At 39.0% G+C, this 13603-nt stretch overlaps 1 protein-coding gene and 1 long non-coding RNA gene across 9 annotated transcripts in view; one reads left to right on the top strand and one right to left on the bottom strand.

The window, feature by feature from the left end:
• The window catches only part of LOC121868255 (phospholipase D alpha 1-like), a 37959-nt gene extending 35619 nt beyond the window's left edge, over positions 1-2340 (bottom strand). The window contains exons 1-2 of the mRNA XM_042368824.1: positions 2185-2340; positions 5-17 (exon numbers count right to left, since the gene is read on the bottom strand). Of these exons, the coding sequence (XP_042224758.1) occupies positions 5-17; positions 2185-2340 (169 nt within the window). The remainder of the gene's footprint in view (positions 1-4; positions 18-2184) is intronic.
• A 6101-nt stretch (positions 2341-8441) lies between these two features.
• Positions 8442-13603, top strand: part of LOC121868248 — a 38848-nt gene continuing 33686 nt past the window's right edge. For 7 of the 8 annotated variants that reach the window (XR_006089346.1, XR_006089348.1, XR_006089345.1 and 4 more), the window contains exon 1: positions 8442-8592. This is a non-coding gene — a long non-coding RNA (uncharacterized LOC121868248). Of the gene's footprint in view, positions 8868-13603 lie in introns of all 8 variants that reach the window. The other variant, XR_006089347.1, reaches the window with a different exon arrangement.

Below are 13603 nucleotides of genomic sequence, written 5' to 3'. Positions count from 1 at the left end.
CTACTGTCAGGTGACACCTGTGGAAAAATATCCTGTGTTAATAAAAATACAGCCAAATTACAAGTAAAAACTGACAAAAAAATCATGATTACATGACCCTAAAACCATTTAACTTTGCAAACATACAAGTACTGTATACTGGTAATGTATTTCCCATATACTGTACAGTATATTTGGTTTCCTAGAATATAGTGCATCTACAGCCAGTTAACTAATGAATAAGTTATATTATACTTATACTGTACACAAGTATCTCCCCATAACACACAGTAAAGTGTAAATAACTGCCAGATAAGATAATGTTAGCTAATAAATTTACTACATGAAGGAACTATCTTATCTTTATAAATACAGAACTGATCATAAGCCAACCATAATTTCCAATGGCATGGTTAGGACTAATTTTATAATATAAGGCTGGAGGCAAGTAAATAATTACATTACACTTGCATGTGACTCATTAAGCCCATCTTAAGATGGATTTCAGGATAACTCGCTCACCTCCACCTAACTTCTGTAAGCATTAGACAGAGGGAGGATTTTCGTCACTACGTTATGGACTCTTGTCCATAAATCTGGGACTGATCCTGAAATTCTAATTTATAACAAAGTTTGGATAAAATAGCTTATGAAGAGGCACAGAGTTTGGAACTCCGGATAGCGTAAGGCCTCTTTCACATTTATTTATTTATTTATTTATTTTTTTTGTGACCGACATCAATGGGACCTTTCACACATACACACACACACTACACAACCAAAGAAAAAAGCAACGTTAACGCTGAACAAACGCTTATACAGTACTGTACTTCCAAAACACAATTCATAAAAGTACACCCTGCAATTTCGTGACAGTTGTGTTTCAGCTCTGGTTGTGTGAATAAATCTGTATAATTGTTGGTTTGGGGTGAACTGGTGGTGTTGTTTTTTTTTTTTTTTTTTAAGGGTCACCGTACAGAGGTAATACCCAGGTGAGGTTCTGTTTCACTTTAATGTATTGTAGGTGATCATGTGTGGTTGGTAATATAAATCAATTTGCTAATACCACCACTTTATCAGCTTACTAGCCATTTGGACACAAATGTAGTTATACCTGTACATAATGCAGATCCAGTGGGGAAGCAAAGGTAAAACCAGTTTGCCCAGTATGTACTGTACGTACTGTAGTAGTTTTCTGAAATATAACTCGGGACAACTATTTTGCCATCTAGTGGGTCCATTCCTGCTACAATCAGATTTAGGTAGTTGTTATGATCTATTAAACTGCCAAATAGTTGAAGGATGTTGACAGTGGCATAAAGAACAAAGTTTATATCAATCAAGTGGTTTCAGATACTGTATTTTTATTTTATCATTTTGCCACATCAGCTTACTAGCCATTCGGCCAGTACACTAGAAGCAAAAATAACTTTTCTTGTGTAAAAATCTTTTAAGTAAAAGAAAAATGTAGATATTCAAATGCATATACTGTACTGTACTGGAACTGGTTCTGGTGTTGGGAGCAATAATAGTAATTTGAGATTAGATTCATGTGGTGCAACATTGATAAAAATTAAGTAATAGTAAAAAAAAAAAATATGCTATAAACAATATCCCAAATATTACCAATTTAGAGATACCACAGTTGTAAAGTACGGTACAAGTATTGGTGCACCAAATATCCAGAGACGGACATTCACCAGAGCTCCAGAGGCAGCTACGGTACTGGTTTAGTCTGTAAAGTTCAATAAACTACTTTCACTTTCTCTTTTCTTGTTGCATTTAACTGTACCACTGTGCATCATGTTAGCTTGTATGTTATCCTAAAACATTCTTTACTGACATGTCATCTGTCACGGTGAATGACATTTGAAACAATCAACCCAAATTTGACAGCTTTATTCCACTTGCTAATTACGACGACCTGATAGATTATGACAATTAAACTATGTAGCGATCTTGAGAGAATGTCATACATAATATACATCAAATAGGAAACATGGTATTACCTTCGACTAATATGAGTGATTCCTGGGCGGTGGCCAAGACGCAAAAATATGTGTCGTAACTTACCACAGGAGGAAACCATGAGTGGAAAAAAAAATATACACTTCACTGACAACACAACAGGAGTAATACACCACTACAGTCACACCGTCAGTACCTACATCACAAAGCTAGTAGCATAAAAGAGGCATGATTTACCTTGTAGTAGACGTAGCAGTAGTGTGTGTGAGAGTGAGGCAGAGGTACAGCACACTGTTGTTCTTCACTACTCACCCACTCAGGGTTGCCAACATCTCCCTCTCTCACTCTACTACTCCACACTGCTGCCAACATTATAACATTCTCAGTCCCCATCCCATTTAATTTCACATTTTAACTGTTGTCAGCTTTTAAGAATGATTATTAACATACCACCTATTTTGTATTGACATGCAGACGTTTCCCAATGGGTTACTTAGTGCATTATTTGATTATTACCTGATACTAGACAATAAAACTGAACAATGCCAAAAGTGGATTGTGTTTGGAGCCACTTGATACGGTGGTCTTATGTATAATCCATTCACTTAGGAGGAAGATGTAATAAAGTTTTGTTTCACCAATACAGGTCACACTGAGATCAAAATTACGTAATTTCTTAGAAAATACACCATACAAATTCCCACATTTCCTTGTTATTTTGCCCTTTCACGCGTTAATGCATTGCAAAATCTTTATATAATCCCACAAAAACGATGAAAAACTATTATTCATTGGTTAAACTATTTCATCTTAATTTGCACAAAATACGAAATGTGGCAACTGCACAATTTCCGGAACGTTGCACTTAATCACTTTGCCATACAAATGGACACTTTACTTAGGCTTTAGTTTATTATTGGACCAGAGCGAGAACGAATGGATAGAAAATCCTGAATCTTATTAAAGGCTGTCAAGGATCTCAGGCATCCTTGCCTCCCAGCGGTGTGCCGGACGGAGTGAGTCACCAGTTAATCACCTAATTCACCTTGTCTCAAGGTCACCAGTTTCCCCCACAAGCTTCCTGTGTACAATATCCGAGAAACGTTTTTGTTTATTGAAATCCATAGTTAGGGAATGATTTTATTATTATTATTATTATTATTATTATTATTATTATATATATATATAATTACTATTAGATTAGGTTAATCTAACTTACTGTAACTTTACTTAATCAAACCTAACTCTAACTAAACTAACCTGACCCAAACAAACCTATCGCAACCTACCTAACCTGACACAACCAAACCTAATCAATCCTAACCTAACCCAATCTAATTAACCTAACCTAACAGTGACTACAGGACCCTTACCAAGTGTCCAACTTAATTTTGTCGCTACAGCAATCAGTAAATCCAACACGATAAGAGAGGTGTTACCTTTTCATAAGGGGAAGATAACACCCCCATGGCAAAACACATTGGTCTCGGGTTGGTAGTACACGTGCACCTCTCGCTCTGTGTCCTGGGGTCAGGCCCGGGACATGTGGGAAGTGTATTATGATAACACCCTAGATTCTAATATCACCCTCAGCCAAACAACGAATGCCGGACAACTAGCGGAAGTCAGGAAAGGCCCGTGTCCAGACAAATAGCCACTGATTTTTTATGCGTACCTCCCCATTAATAACAGCTGATGGGAATTTTGACTTTTCAAAAAGAGAAAAATACTTAGATAAAAAAATAAATGATACAGTTTTAGCTCAGTGGTTACTGGTATGAATATGATGATGTCAGATGAGTTGTGTGTGTGGTCGCCTCAGCAGTTTCTTCTACAGGGAACATACTGAAGTAAAAGAAAACGGCCACCAACTGTGCAATGGGAAGACGGCCAGCAATAGATAACATTCAGTAGTAGGTAATGTTGCACAGTATGTTGAAAAAGAAAGTGTATCAACGAAAAATCAATAACTTTATTGATGACTAATGGATGGTACGAAGAAAGATAGTTTCAGCAGTAAATTCTAAAAGGTTAGGTTAGGTAGGTTTCTTTGTTTAGGTCAGGTTCTGTGCATTGTCGTATTGTTTTTATTACTTGTATCATCCAAAGAACATTGTGGAAAAAAATGAAATTGAACAACTCCTTCTGGTGTTAATCGTCTGCTCCACTTTTCTTCTTCTCTGGTCTATCCCTTTCGAATTACATCACTATTATAGACTATCCATAATGTCACTAACAGCTTCCATGCTTATATTCAAAAGCACTCCATTTGTCTACCAGTTAGTGATTAAGTTTCCTTTTTTCTTATGTCACTGTTATGAAAAGATATATTTTATTCTTGTATGTTTCTTTAAAAAAAATACAATAATTAATTAATAAAGAGTAATGAACATGTTGGTTTAAATTGTTGTGGTTAGTGCTGTGGTAAAATACCAGGAATAAGTTCTGTGGTAGGGGCCGGGCATAAGTGCCGGGATTAAGTGCTGTAGTAAACAAATATTTCCAAAGTAACTAACAAAACCAGTTACAATAATTATGTCTTATTTTTATTATGAGAGCAATGGAACACACAGGAAGTAGAATATTCTATTATAAGTTCGTTTACAGATAGCGGAATACACCGAGGAAGCCAATTATCTAGTACATCCGGCCTCTGTCTGTCTATTTGTCCCTATCTATCTGTCAATGAATATATCTAAACGATTCACCAAACTTAGTCATTAAAAAACTATTTGGGTGTCTCACTCTTTCTGGATGATTTTTAACTCAAGTTTCCCGAGTGGTTTGTCAACGCGTGAACCGTCACATTGGCCAGATGGAGTCCATGCTACCAGATGCTGAGGCCACCACACCTGTGTAATAATAATAATAATAACGTTGATAATAATAATAATAATAATATTCGACAGTTAGTAGACATATTTTGTGCTTTGGACTTTGGACTAGCGTGCTTTGTGCTTTGGACTAGTGTGTGCTCTTCCTTTGGGTAGAGCGTCTAAAGTCGGACTCACTAGAGAGACAAGATCCTCAAGTGTTTGATTAGCGAAAGGAATTATACCTCGTGACTGAAAATAACGTTACAGCAAGGACTACAAAGACACCGGTGACTGTTTTGTTAAGATTACATCACACAGACGTTGCTGGTGACAGTGTGACAAAATATACAAGTGAGAGGCGGTGATAACATATGGCTGATGAACTCCATTTGACCTTCGCAACACACCGTTTAAAGTGACCACATCTGACGCACAGTATCTCCAGTACGTGATATTATTAGCTGCTTCGGGTGAATATCATAACGCTCTTGGCTGTTTTTGAAGAATTTCTTTTCGTTACTGACTTATATAAATGACCTTTTCTTTGGAAAGGTTTATATATTTTTCCGTAGTTTATTTTATTTCTTACGTCTATATTTTTTCCCAGGGATATCCACCTTGATTGGATTTCTCGTGTTTTTTTTATTTTTATTTTTTTTTATTTTACCAATTTCTTTCTCCGTGTTCTGATTGGAGGTGGTAAGCGCTGCGAACCGTTCACCTTCAAAACATTCACGTCAGGTGGCTGTGGGTCGCATACCTTTTTGTTTAGATTATTTAAAGGTCATGCTACAGGTAATGCCATCAAGCGACTGAGAGTTGGCTGCTTTACTGCCTAGCGAACTCCTGTGTTGTGTTTTATCATCACTGTTACCACTATTACCATTGTTACCATCATTACCACCACCACCACCATTACCACCATTAATGCCATCACCACCACTACCACCACTGCTATTATTAGGACTATCATCACCACTATTACCACCACCACAACTACCATGACAACTATTACTACTACTATCGCCATCATTATTACCACTACCACCACCATACACCACCATCACTACTACTGTTACCATTATCACCATCACTATTACCACCACCACCATACACCACACACCACTACTACTGTTACCACTATCACCAACACTACTACCACCACACACCACACCACCACTCCTGGATCACATGAAGTAATTCTCCCCGAGTATCGTCTTAATCATGAAATAAAACATAATATAACTCTTCTTATTACTCACACTTTAAGATGTATAAGAATTTCTGTTGTCTCAGCAGAGTGAAATCTGTCTGATGAGGGAGGAGGTGGGGGGAGGTCATTACCTTATTCACCTACGTCACTCCCAAGATCCAATAACTTTTTAATATGGATATGCAGGTAGTTAAAATACAGTTATAGAGGCAATAGTAGAGTTAATTCAGTTACACAGGTATACAAGACAGTTACAGCGTTCTTCAGGTGATCGTAGTATGGTACAGGGCTACAGGTGTTGCCTTAACCTACCTGGACTCATTAGCTATACCTGTAAGTGTAATTACGGAGTTTTGTGTTTAGCGTGTTTGAAGTATGTGGTTAGAACTAGGAACTTAGGTGTCAGGGGTTGTGTGGATGTGGAGGCGGTGGTGTGGCGTGTGGGGTCGGTGGTGTGGGGGCGGTTGTGTGGAGGCGGTGGTGTGGCGTGTGGGGTCGGTGGTGTGGGGGCGGTGGTGTGGTATAGAGGTGTTGGGGGAGGGGGGTCGAGGTTGCTTCACGCAGCGTTGACCGTCATGGGTTACAGCGACGCCTAAGTTTTAATTACTTGCTTTATTACTTTAACAGTTTTGGGAATTGTTGCTAGGGATTTGTTGTACTTCTCTTTATTCTTTATTGTTTTGGTGTGTGTGTGGACCAAGACTCGCTCATGACCATAGTTGCTGATCAAAACGACGCCCTTGATACATAAAAAAGGATCGGGTAGGATTATTGGTCATCAAGCCTCGAGCGTCAGGAACCATATTTTGACCGTATTCACAAGGACAGACGCAGCAATACACTGCAGGTGGCATATTGACTACATCAGCGTACCCTCCGATAAAGTGACCGCACGCAGCAGACTTACAGCTATACTGAACACACTAAAAACAGTCAATACATATATACAAGGGCGGACCCAGGAAGTTTTTGGTAGGGGAACATGGCAAGCAAAGTGAGCCCATCCAACTGGTGGGGGGGCTGTAGGTCCCCATAATTTTTTGGAAATGTCACCAATATCATGGGTATTTTGAGGCCGTTTTGAAGTCAGGTGCACTCGATATTGGGGGATATTCTGAGGTCAATAGTAATTACTTTTTACTATACAAAAATGCCTGAGTACAATACTGCATTAAAGAAAAATTATTGGAATATTCTGATGAAAAGGGGGGGGGGGATCCGGACCCCGTCCCTTGATATGTACCGAACAAGGTAGCAAGTTTATGGACCCACACACGTCCCTTCCACTCTCCTGAAATTTAAATTGGAAACTGAAATTTAAACATTTGATTGAAGTCTATGTAATATAGATACAAAAATGTTTATAACAACAACAGTATTTGGTTTGGTCGAGGCCTTTCCGTGCTGTAGCTCTTGTGCTGCAGGCGTTAGTCATTGTTGTACGTTGATCTCATGAAAATTACTAAACAATATTTTTTTTAGATTACAAAAAACTTACTTTACGTTTAATGAATAGTGAAATGTTATATTTTTCACATTTCTTCATGTATCTCTATTTTATTATTATTATTTTATTTATCTTATTCTTTAAAGTATTGAGATATTTGGGTAAAATGTGCCAGGAAGTCGTAAAATTTCTCATATCTCGGTGCTGCTGCCTAAGTGACATTCTTAGATAAGGAAGCCATTTCAGGGTTCCACTGTTGGTATCTCTCTGGTTCACTGGTTAGGTTAGGTTGAACCAATAGAGATCAACTCGATTAAACTCACCCAAGATCACTAACTGCACCCACCACCACCAACTCCTTCACCCACCACCACCAACTCCTTCACCCACCACCACCAACTCCTTCACCCACCACCACCAACACCTTTATCCATCACCAACACTCACCACCACCACCATCAGTCATCTCCCCCAACACTCACTAACACCACCACCAACACCTTCACCCATCACCACCACTCATCATCACTCACCACACCCACCACTACCTCCACCATCACCTGACCTGTTGGGGGACCTTTATACACCTTCAGGACTTGTGTTGGTGTCAGGTGATTTGTCTGATGTCTATGTTATGACACACCTGGACGGGGCGGTGCCTGGGGGAGGGAGGCGTGAGGGACACACAATACTTGGGATGTTTAAGTCAGTCCACATAAACAGACCCACACGAAAACCTGCTCACAGTCACAAACCTAATGATATATATGGGGGGGATAGGAGTCGACAAAAGACAGAAATATAGACAGATTGAGAGAGGGGGAACAGTCGGAGATAGATAGACAGACAGACAGACAGACAGACAGACAGAGAGACAGAGAGAGTGGGGTGGGGAACAGTCAGAGAGAGAGAGAGAGAGGAGGGAGGAGCAGTGAGGAGTAGGGGGGGAGAGAGACATAATCAATAGTAGCTCTACAGGTGAGAGAGAGAGGGTGGGAGGGAGGAGTGTGTGGCCAGAAGCAGAAGCAGCAGCAGTGTGTGTGTGTGGCGAGGATGGTGGTGGTGGTGTGGTGTGGTGAAGCTCTCTGTGACGCCCTCGCCTCACACGTTATAAACAGTAGTCCCGTGTGGTAGTGTTTATGTGACTCGGCTGTACTAGCACTTTACAGGTAGACATCCAAGACGGAAAATATCATTACCTGACATCTCGAGAATTTTTGTTTCATATTATATTTTTTGGTGACTCGGGTGTTGAACAGGAAAGTTATTCTTGAAGATGTTTTTTTTTATGAATTATTGACTGGTTATATAGAAATTAATTACTCTTATAAACTGATTTATTTTAATTGTGAATAAATCAAAGTGTTTATGAAGGAGGAAACAACAACACCACCAGCGAGATCTTGTTGTCGTTGACCTTCCGTATGTGAGGTCACCAGGTCAGGTACATTTAACCCTTTGAGTCCCGGGAGTTAAACCATCGTCCTCTAAGGGTTAAACCATTAACCTCAAAGGGTTAAACCGTCGTCCTCAACAGATTTATCATACTTATTTTATATAGGCCTATACCCTATACTTTTTAACCATGCATTTTATAAGGGACCGATTTTATTTCCCGATTTTTAACCATATCGTTCATGCAGTGCTGATTTCTGACTGTTTCACCGATTTTTGACTCATGTTACTCGATTTTTACTCTTGATACCCGATATTTTTACTCGTGATCCCCGATTTTTTTACTCGATAGCAGATTTTTTTACTAGTTATACTCGATCTTTGACTCGAAAGCCGATTTTTTTACTGGTTATACCCGAGTTTTAACGATACCCGATTTTTTTACCAGTTATACCTTTTTTTTTTACTCTTAATTCCCAATTTTTGCTCGTTTTCATTTCTTTCGTTACCTTCCTCTCTCACAGACACACCTGAGACCTGATGAACGTAGCTAGTCCGGGTTGCCACAGTTATAGGTGACAGCTGTGGTGTGATGAAATATGTCATCTTTGCCTTCTACTAAGTGTATGTGTGTGTATGTCTGTCTAACTGCATGTATGTATGTATGTCTATATCTGTATGTATGTACCAATCATTTATATTTAGAGAGTAAACTAACTGTTGATTCATAATGATTACTGTATGTTTATGACCATGTGACACAATTCTACAGTTTGTGTAATGGGTAAGGCGGGGGGGATAGGTGATGGAGAGGGGCGACAGAGGGACGTTGCCTCCTACAGGTGACAACATAGACTAAATGCATTACTGTATTTTCAAGTCAGGTTTTTTGTGTGAGTCTTGACCAATTTATTAAAAAAAATATTGATGCTAACCCTAACCTAACCTAAACCTTTATTTTTCAATGTTTTTCGTGTTGCGTATTTGAGAGAGAGAGAGAGAGAGAGAGAGAGAGAGAGAGAGAGAGAGAGAAACAAATTGCACTTCCAAGAAATAAAATTACCTTGTCAGACCTGTTGCTCGGGGTGACATCAGTAATGGTAACAAAACTAAATACGAAAAAAAAGAAACAAAATATATTCACAGGTGTCTTAAACTCATTACCGTAATTTAGTTGTGGCGTCTAGAAGCCCTGAACGTGGCCTATAATGATATATTGAATATGAGCACTCGGTAACTTGCACTAATCCATCGTGTACTGTTGCTATTTTTACAAGGCAGGATTAGTTCATTAGTGGCTTGACGAGACTTTATTATTATTATTATTATTATAGTGTTATGATGTCGTTGTTATATCCTCCATTTCCTTGTTATCAAAGCGACTGTCGATACCTTTAATGTCACGTTACTAATATTGATACAGCGGACAGTGTGGCGGGATGTTGGCCTCCCCACCATGAACGAATTACTGACATTTGTAGATACATTTTTATTGTGTGTTTTTTTATGTATTTCTGTATTAAATCTCTTAATACATTATAACAACAATAACGTAAAATTCAACAAAATATATCGCCAATTTCCTGTAATTGGTAATAATTAATGTTCAGGTTATATTTGTACTTAAAATAAGTTCGTACCCGAGTCCTCCCTCCACTGACCCTCAAAATGGTTATGCCAAGATTTACTTCCTTCCTAAGGCCTTAACACTAATTATGACAAATAACTACAGGATACATAACTTATAAGTAAATAAATAAGTGTAAAGTATGTTAGTATTAAATTTTACCCTCCTAGTTAAGATTATAAGTAAAGTTAACAGGGGAGAGATAACGAGCATAGACGACAAGAGGGAGAAAAAGAAAACTGAGGGATTACGTTTTCTTTAATTGGTATACTTTCATAAATCCAACAAATATAATTCTTACATATGATCACTGACTTAAAGTCGTGTTTTTAAGAGACTGTAGTCAGTTAACTCCGTATGTATACAGGGTAGCTAAATTTAAAACTTTCCAAGGACTGCCTTATTTAATGTTTGACCATGTCTCCGATTTATTTCCCAGTGGTATTCTTATCTCATGACAATATTGGCCGTTTATAGTCTATGCATTTTTAACCTTTATAACTCGGTATACACGTATGTGAATTATAATCTATAAATGGCCGATAAAAGGCAAAGTTATTAAGGTTTTACCATAACGAATAGATTTCTTACGCTCAACATAATCACCATAATCTTTCTTAATACTGTATACTGTACAGGAGACTGTATTCACACAACAGGGCCGGATAAGTTAAACACGGCGGGTTAAAACCGTAGACTTAATGTTGGGTATAATATTAGTTTTAAGTTATTTCGGTATAGGGAATAATTTTTTACTTAAATTTCACATAAATATAGATAGATAGATACATACATACATACATACATACATACATACATACATACATACATACATACATACATACTGTTACGAGCTTTTGTTCCTGAGCTGGACACCTTACCAGGAACCGGGCGGTTACCGACCCCCACAGACTCGAACGCTTTGTTTACTTAGCCTATTGCTCCTGTACTATTCAGTCTTACTCAGGTATTCTACATCACTATAGGAGAGGAGTAGCAAACGCAATGTTGGAATGCATAATATATTGACAAACACCAACAACCAGCAATAATCAAACATTAACAATCGCCACAATCATACAACAGTTACATGAATATAAAACAATACTCTAACAATCACCCTAATCCTACCACATAGAAATGTACAAAAATATTACAAACTCACATTACATGCTAAGCCAGAGTAACACAATTTGCTATCAACCACAACCGGCTTCGCCGACCACCGACCAACAGCTCCACACCCTAGTGTCGTCCTGGAATGCTCTGTTCTCTTCCCTCGTGCACCGCTTCATTACAACTCCGTTCGAGATCTGAACAACACAGATACGGAGCTCCGGAGAGCCTAACCATGAGCCCAAGCTATGGGCCATCCAATGTATCCATGATCCATGACTTGAGGTCCGGAACATATCGAGTAACAGGGGTGGAGCAGTGGTCGTGCAGCAGCCAAACACGGGTCGATGGTCAGGTACCAGTCGGATCCTCAAGCATATTCAATATCAAGCTTCGTAATGATACATACATAAATAAATGGATAGAGAGAGATAGAGATAATTGAAAATCAAATAGGAGACGAAGAAAACATGAAAATACTTCTTGTAACCTTTAAAGCAGTGGAATCTTATCAGGACGTTCATGTAAATTTCACTATGATGTTTTATACACTGTTGATTCTAGATTCTCGCTTAAGTGACTTATTTTATCACACACACACCTCACACACACCTCACACACACACACACACACACACACACACACACACACACACACACACACACACACACACACACACACACACACACACACACACACCTCACCCCCCCCCACACACACATGCACCCACGTTCACACATACCCCTTGGTTCTTGTTGCGTCTTTATCCATTTAGAGATGAATTCCTATGGGGTGAATCTTGCTTGTGTTGAGTAAATTCCCTTCTTATTGCAATACAGGTATCAAACTACAGTACAGCATTACAGTGAAATTATCCGTCTCACTGCAACCAAACACACAACATTTCTCTAAACTTTTTCAGATGAACCTGTGTAAAAGTTTGTCTGTACCGGGATAAACTAATGCCAGGGACTAATCCTTTCCTCACACACACACACACACACACACACACACACACACACACACCTACATCTTGGCCACATTACGTCACTCAGGATGTCAATACACGTCTTATGGGACATTTCTAGATGATGTGATTGGCCATTTATCGTCTCCTGTTGGGGAGGTGATTGGTGGAGAGGATAGGTTGGAGGGAGGTGGTAGTTGGGGAAGGAGGTGTTAGTTAGGTGGGGAGGTGATGGTAGTTGGGGAAGGAGGTGTTAGGGGTGGGGAGGTGATGGTAGTTGGGGAGGATAGGAGGGTGGGGAGAAAGGTAGGTGGGGATGGTAGGAGGGTGGGGAGGAAAGGAGGTGGGGATGTAAGAGGGTGGGGAGGAAAGGTAGGTGGGGATGGTAGGAGGGTGGGGAGGAAAGGTAGGTGGGAAGGAGGGTAGGTGGGGATGGTAAGAGGGTGGGGAGGAAAGGTAGGAGGGTGGAGATGGTAGGAGGGTGGGGAGGATAGGAGGGTGGGGAGATTGGGGAGGTGCTGAAAATTATTGTCTATCCTACATTAATCCAATTTAAATTCAAGTGACTTATTTTATTCATTATTCTGTATCGATGTTTTGTTAAATTCATCCATGTATTTTATTTTAAAGTAATTTTTTCTAATCAGTCGTTATTTTTCACGGCTAATTCTTCATTTTATTTTCCACTGTCCTTTATTTTTCCTTTTATAAGTTTCTATGATATTTCGCTTCATAATATATTTGGATTTATTTTATATTATTTGTAATTTATCGTTATTTATGTAATTTATTTGCCCAATTCCAATTTCTATCCATCAATCACCACCAAACGTCACTCACTAGCAAAGAAATCCTCTATCGATTGTGGGTATGGAAAGGTCAGAGGTCAAGGTCACTCTACTGCCTCCCATGTCTTTGTTGTGATGATCATTACACTGACTGCTCAGGGGTAGAGGTGGTAGCTGGGGTGTTTGGTAACCTTTGGCCTCTTAATTAAAGTTCTCCCTTAAAAAAATCATACGTTTTCCGTTATTCCTGTGTGTGTTTTTTTTCCTCTGGTGTAAATAATTCACAC

Source organism: Homarus americanus, unplaced genomic scaffold (assembly GCF_018991925.1).
Source record: "Homarus americanus isolate GMGI-L3 unplaced genomic scaffold, GMGI_Hamer_2.0 scaffold32583, whole genome shotgun sequence".
Lineage (NCBI taxonomy): Eukaryota > Metazoa > Arthropoda > Malacostraca > Decapoda > Nephropidae > Homarus > Homarus americanus.
This window is presented reverse-complemented; position numbering and strand designations above follow the sequence as displayed.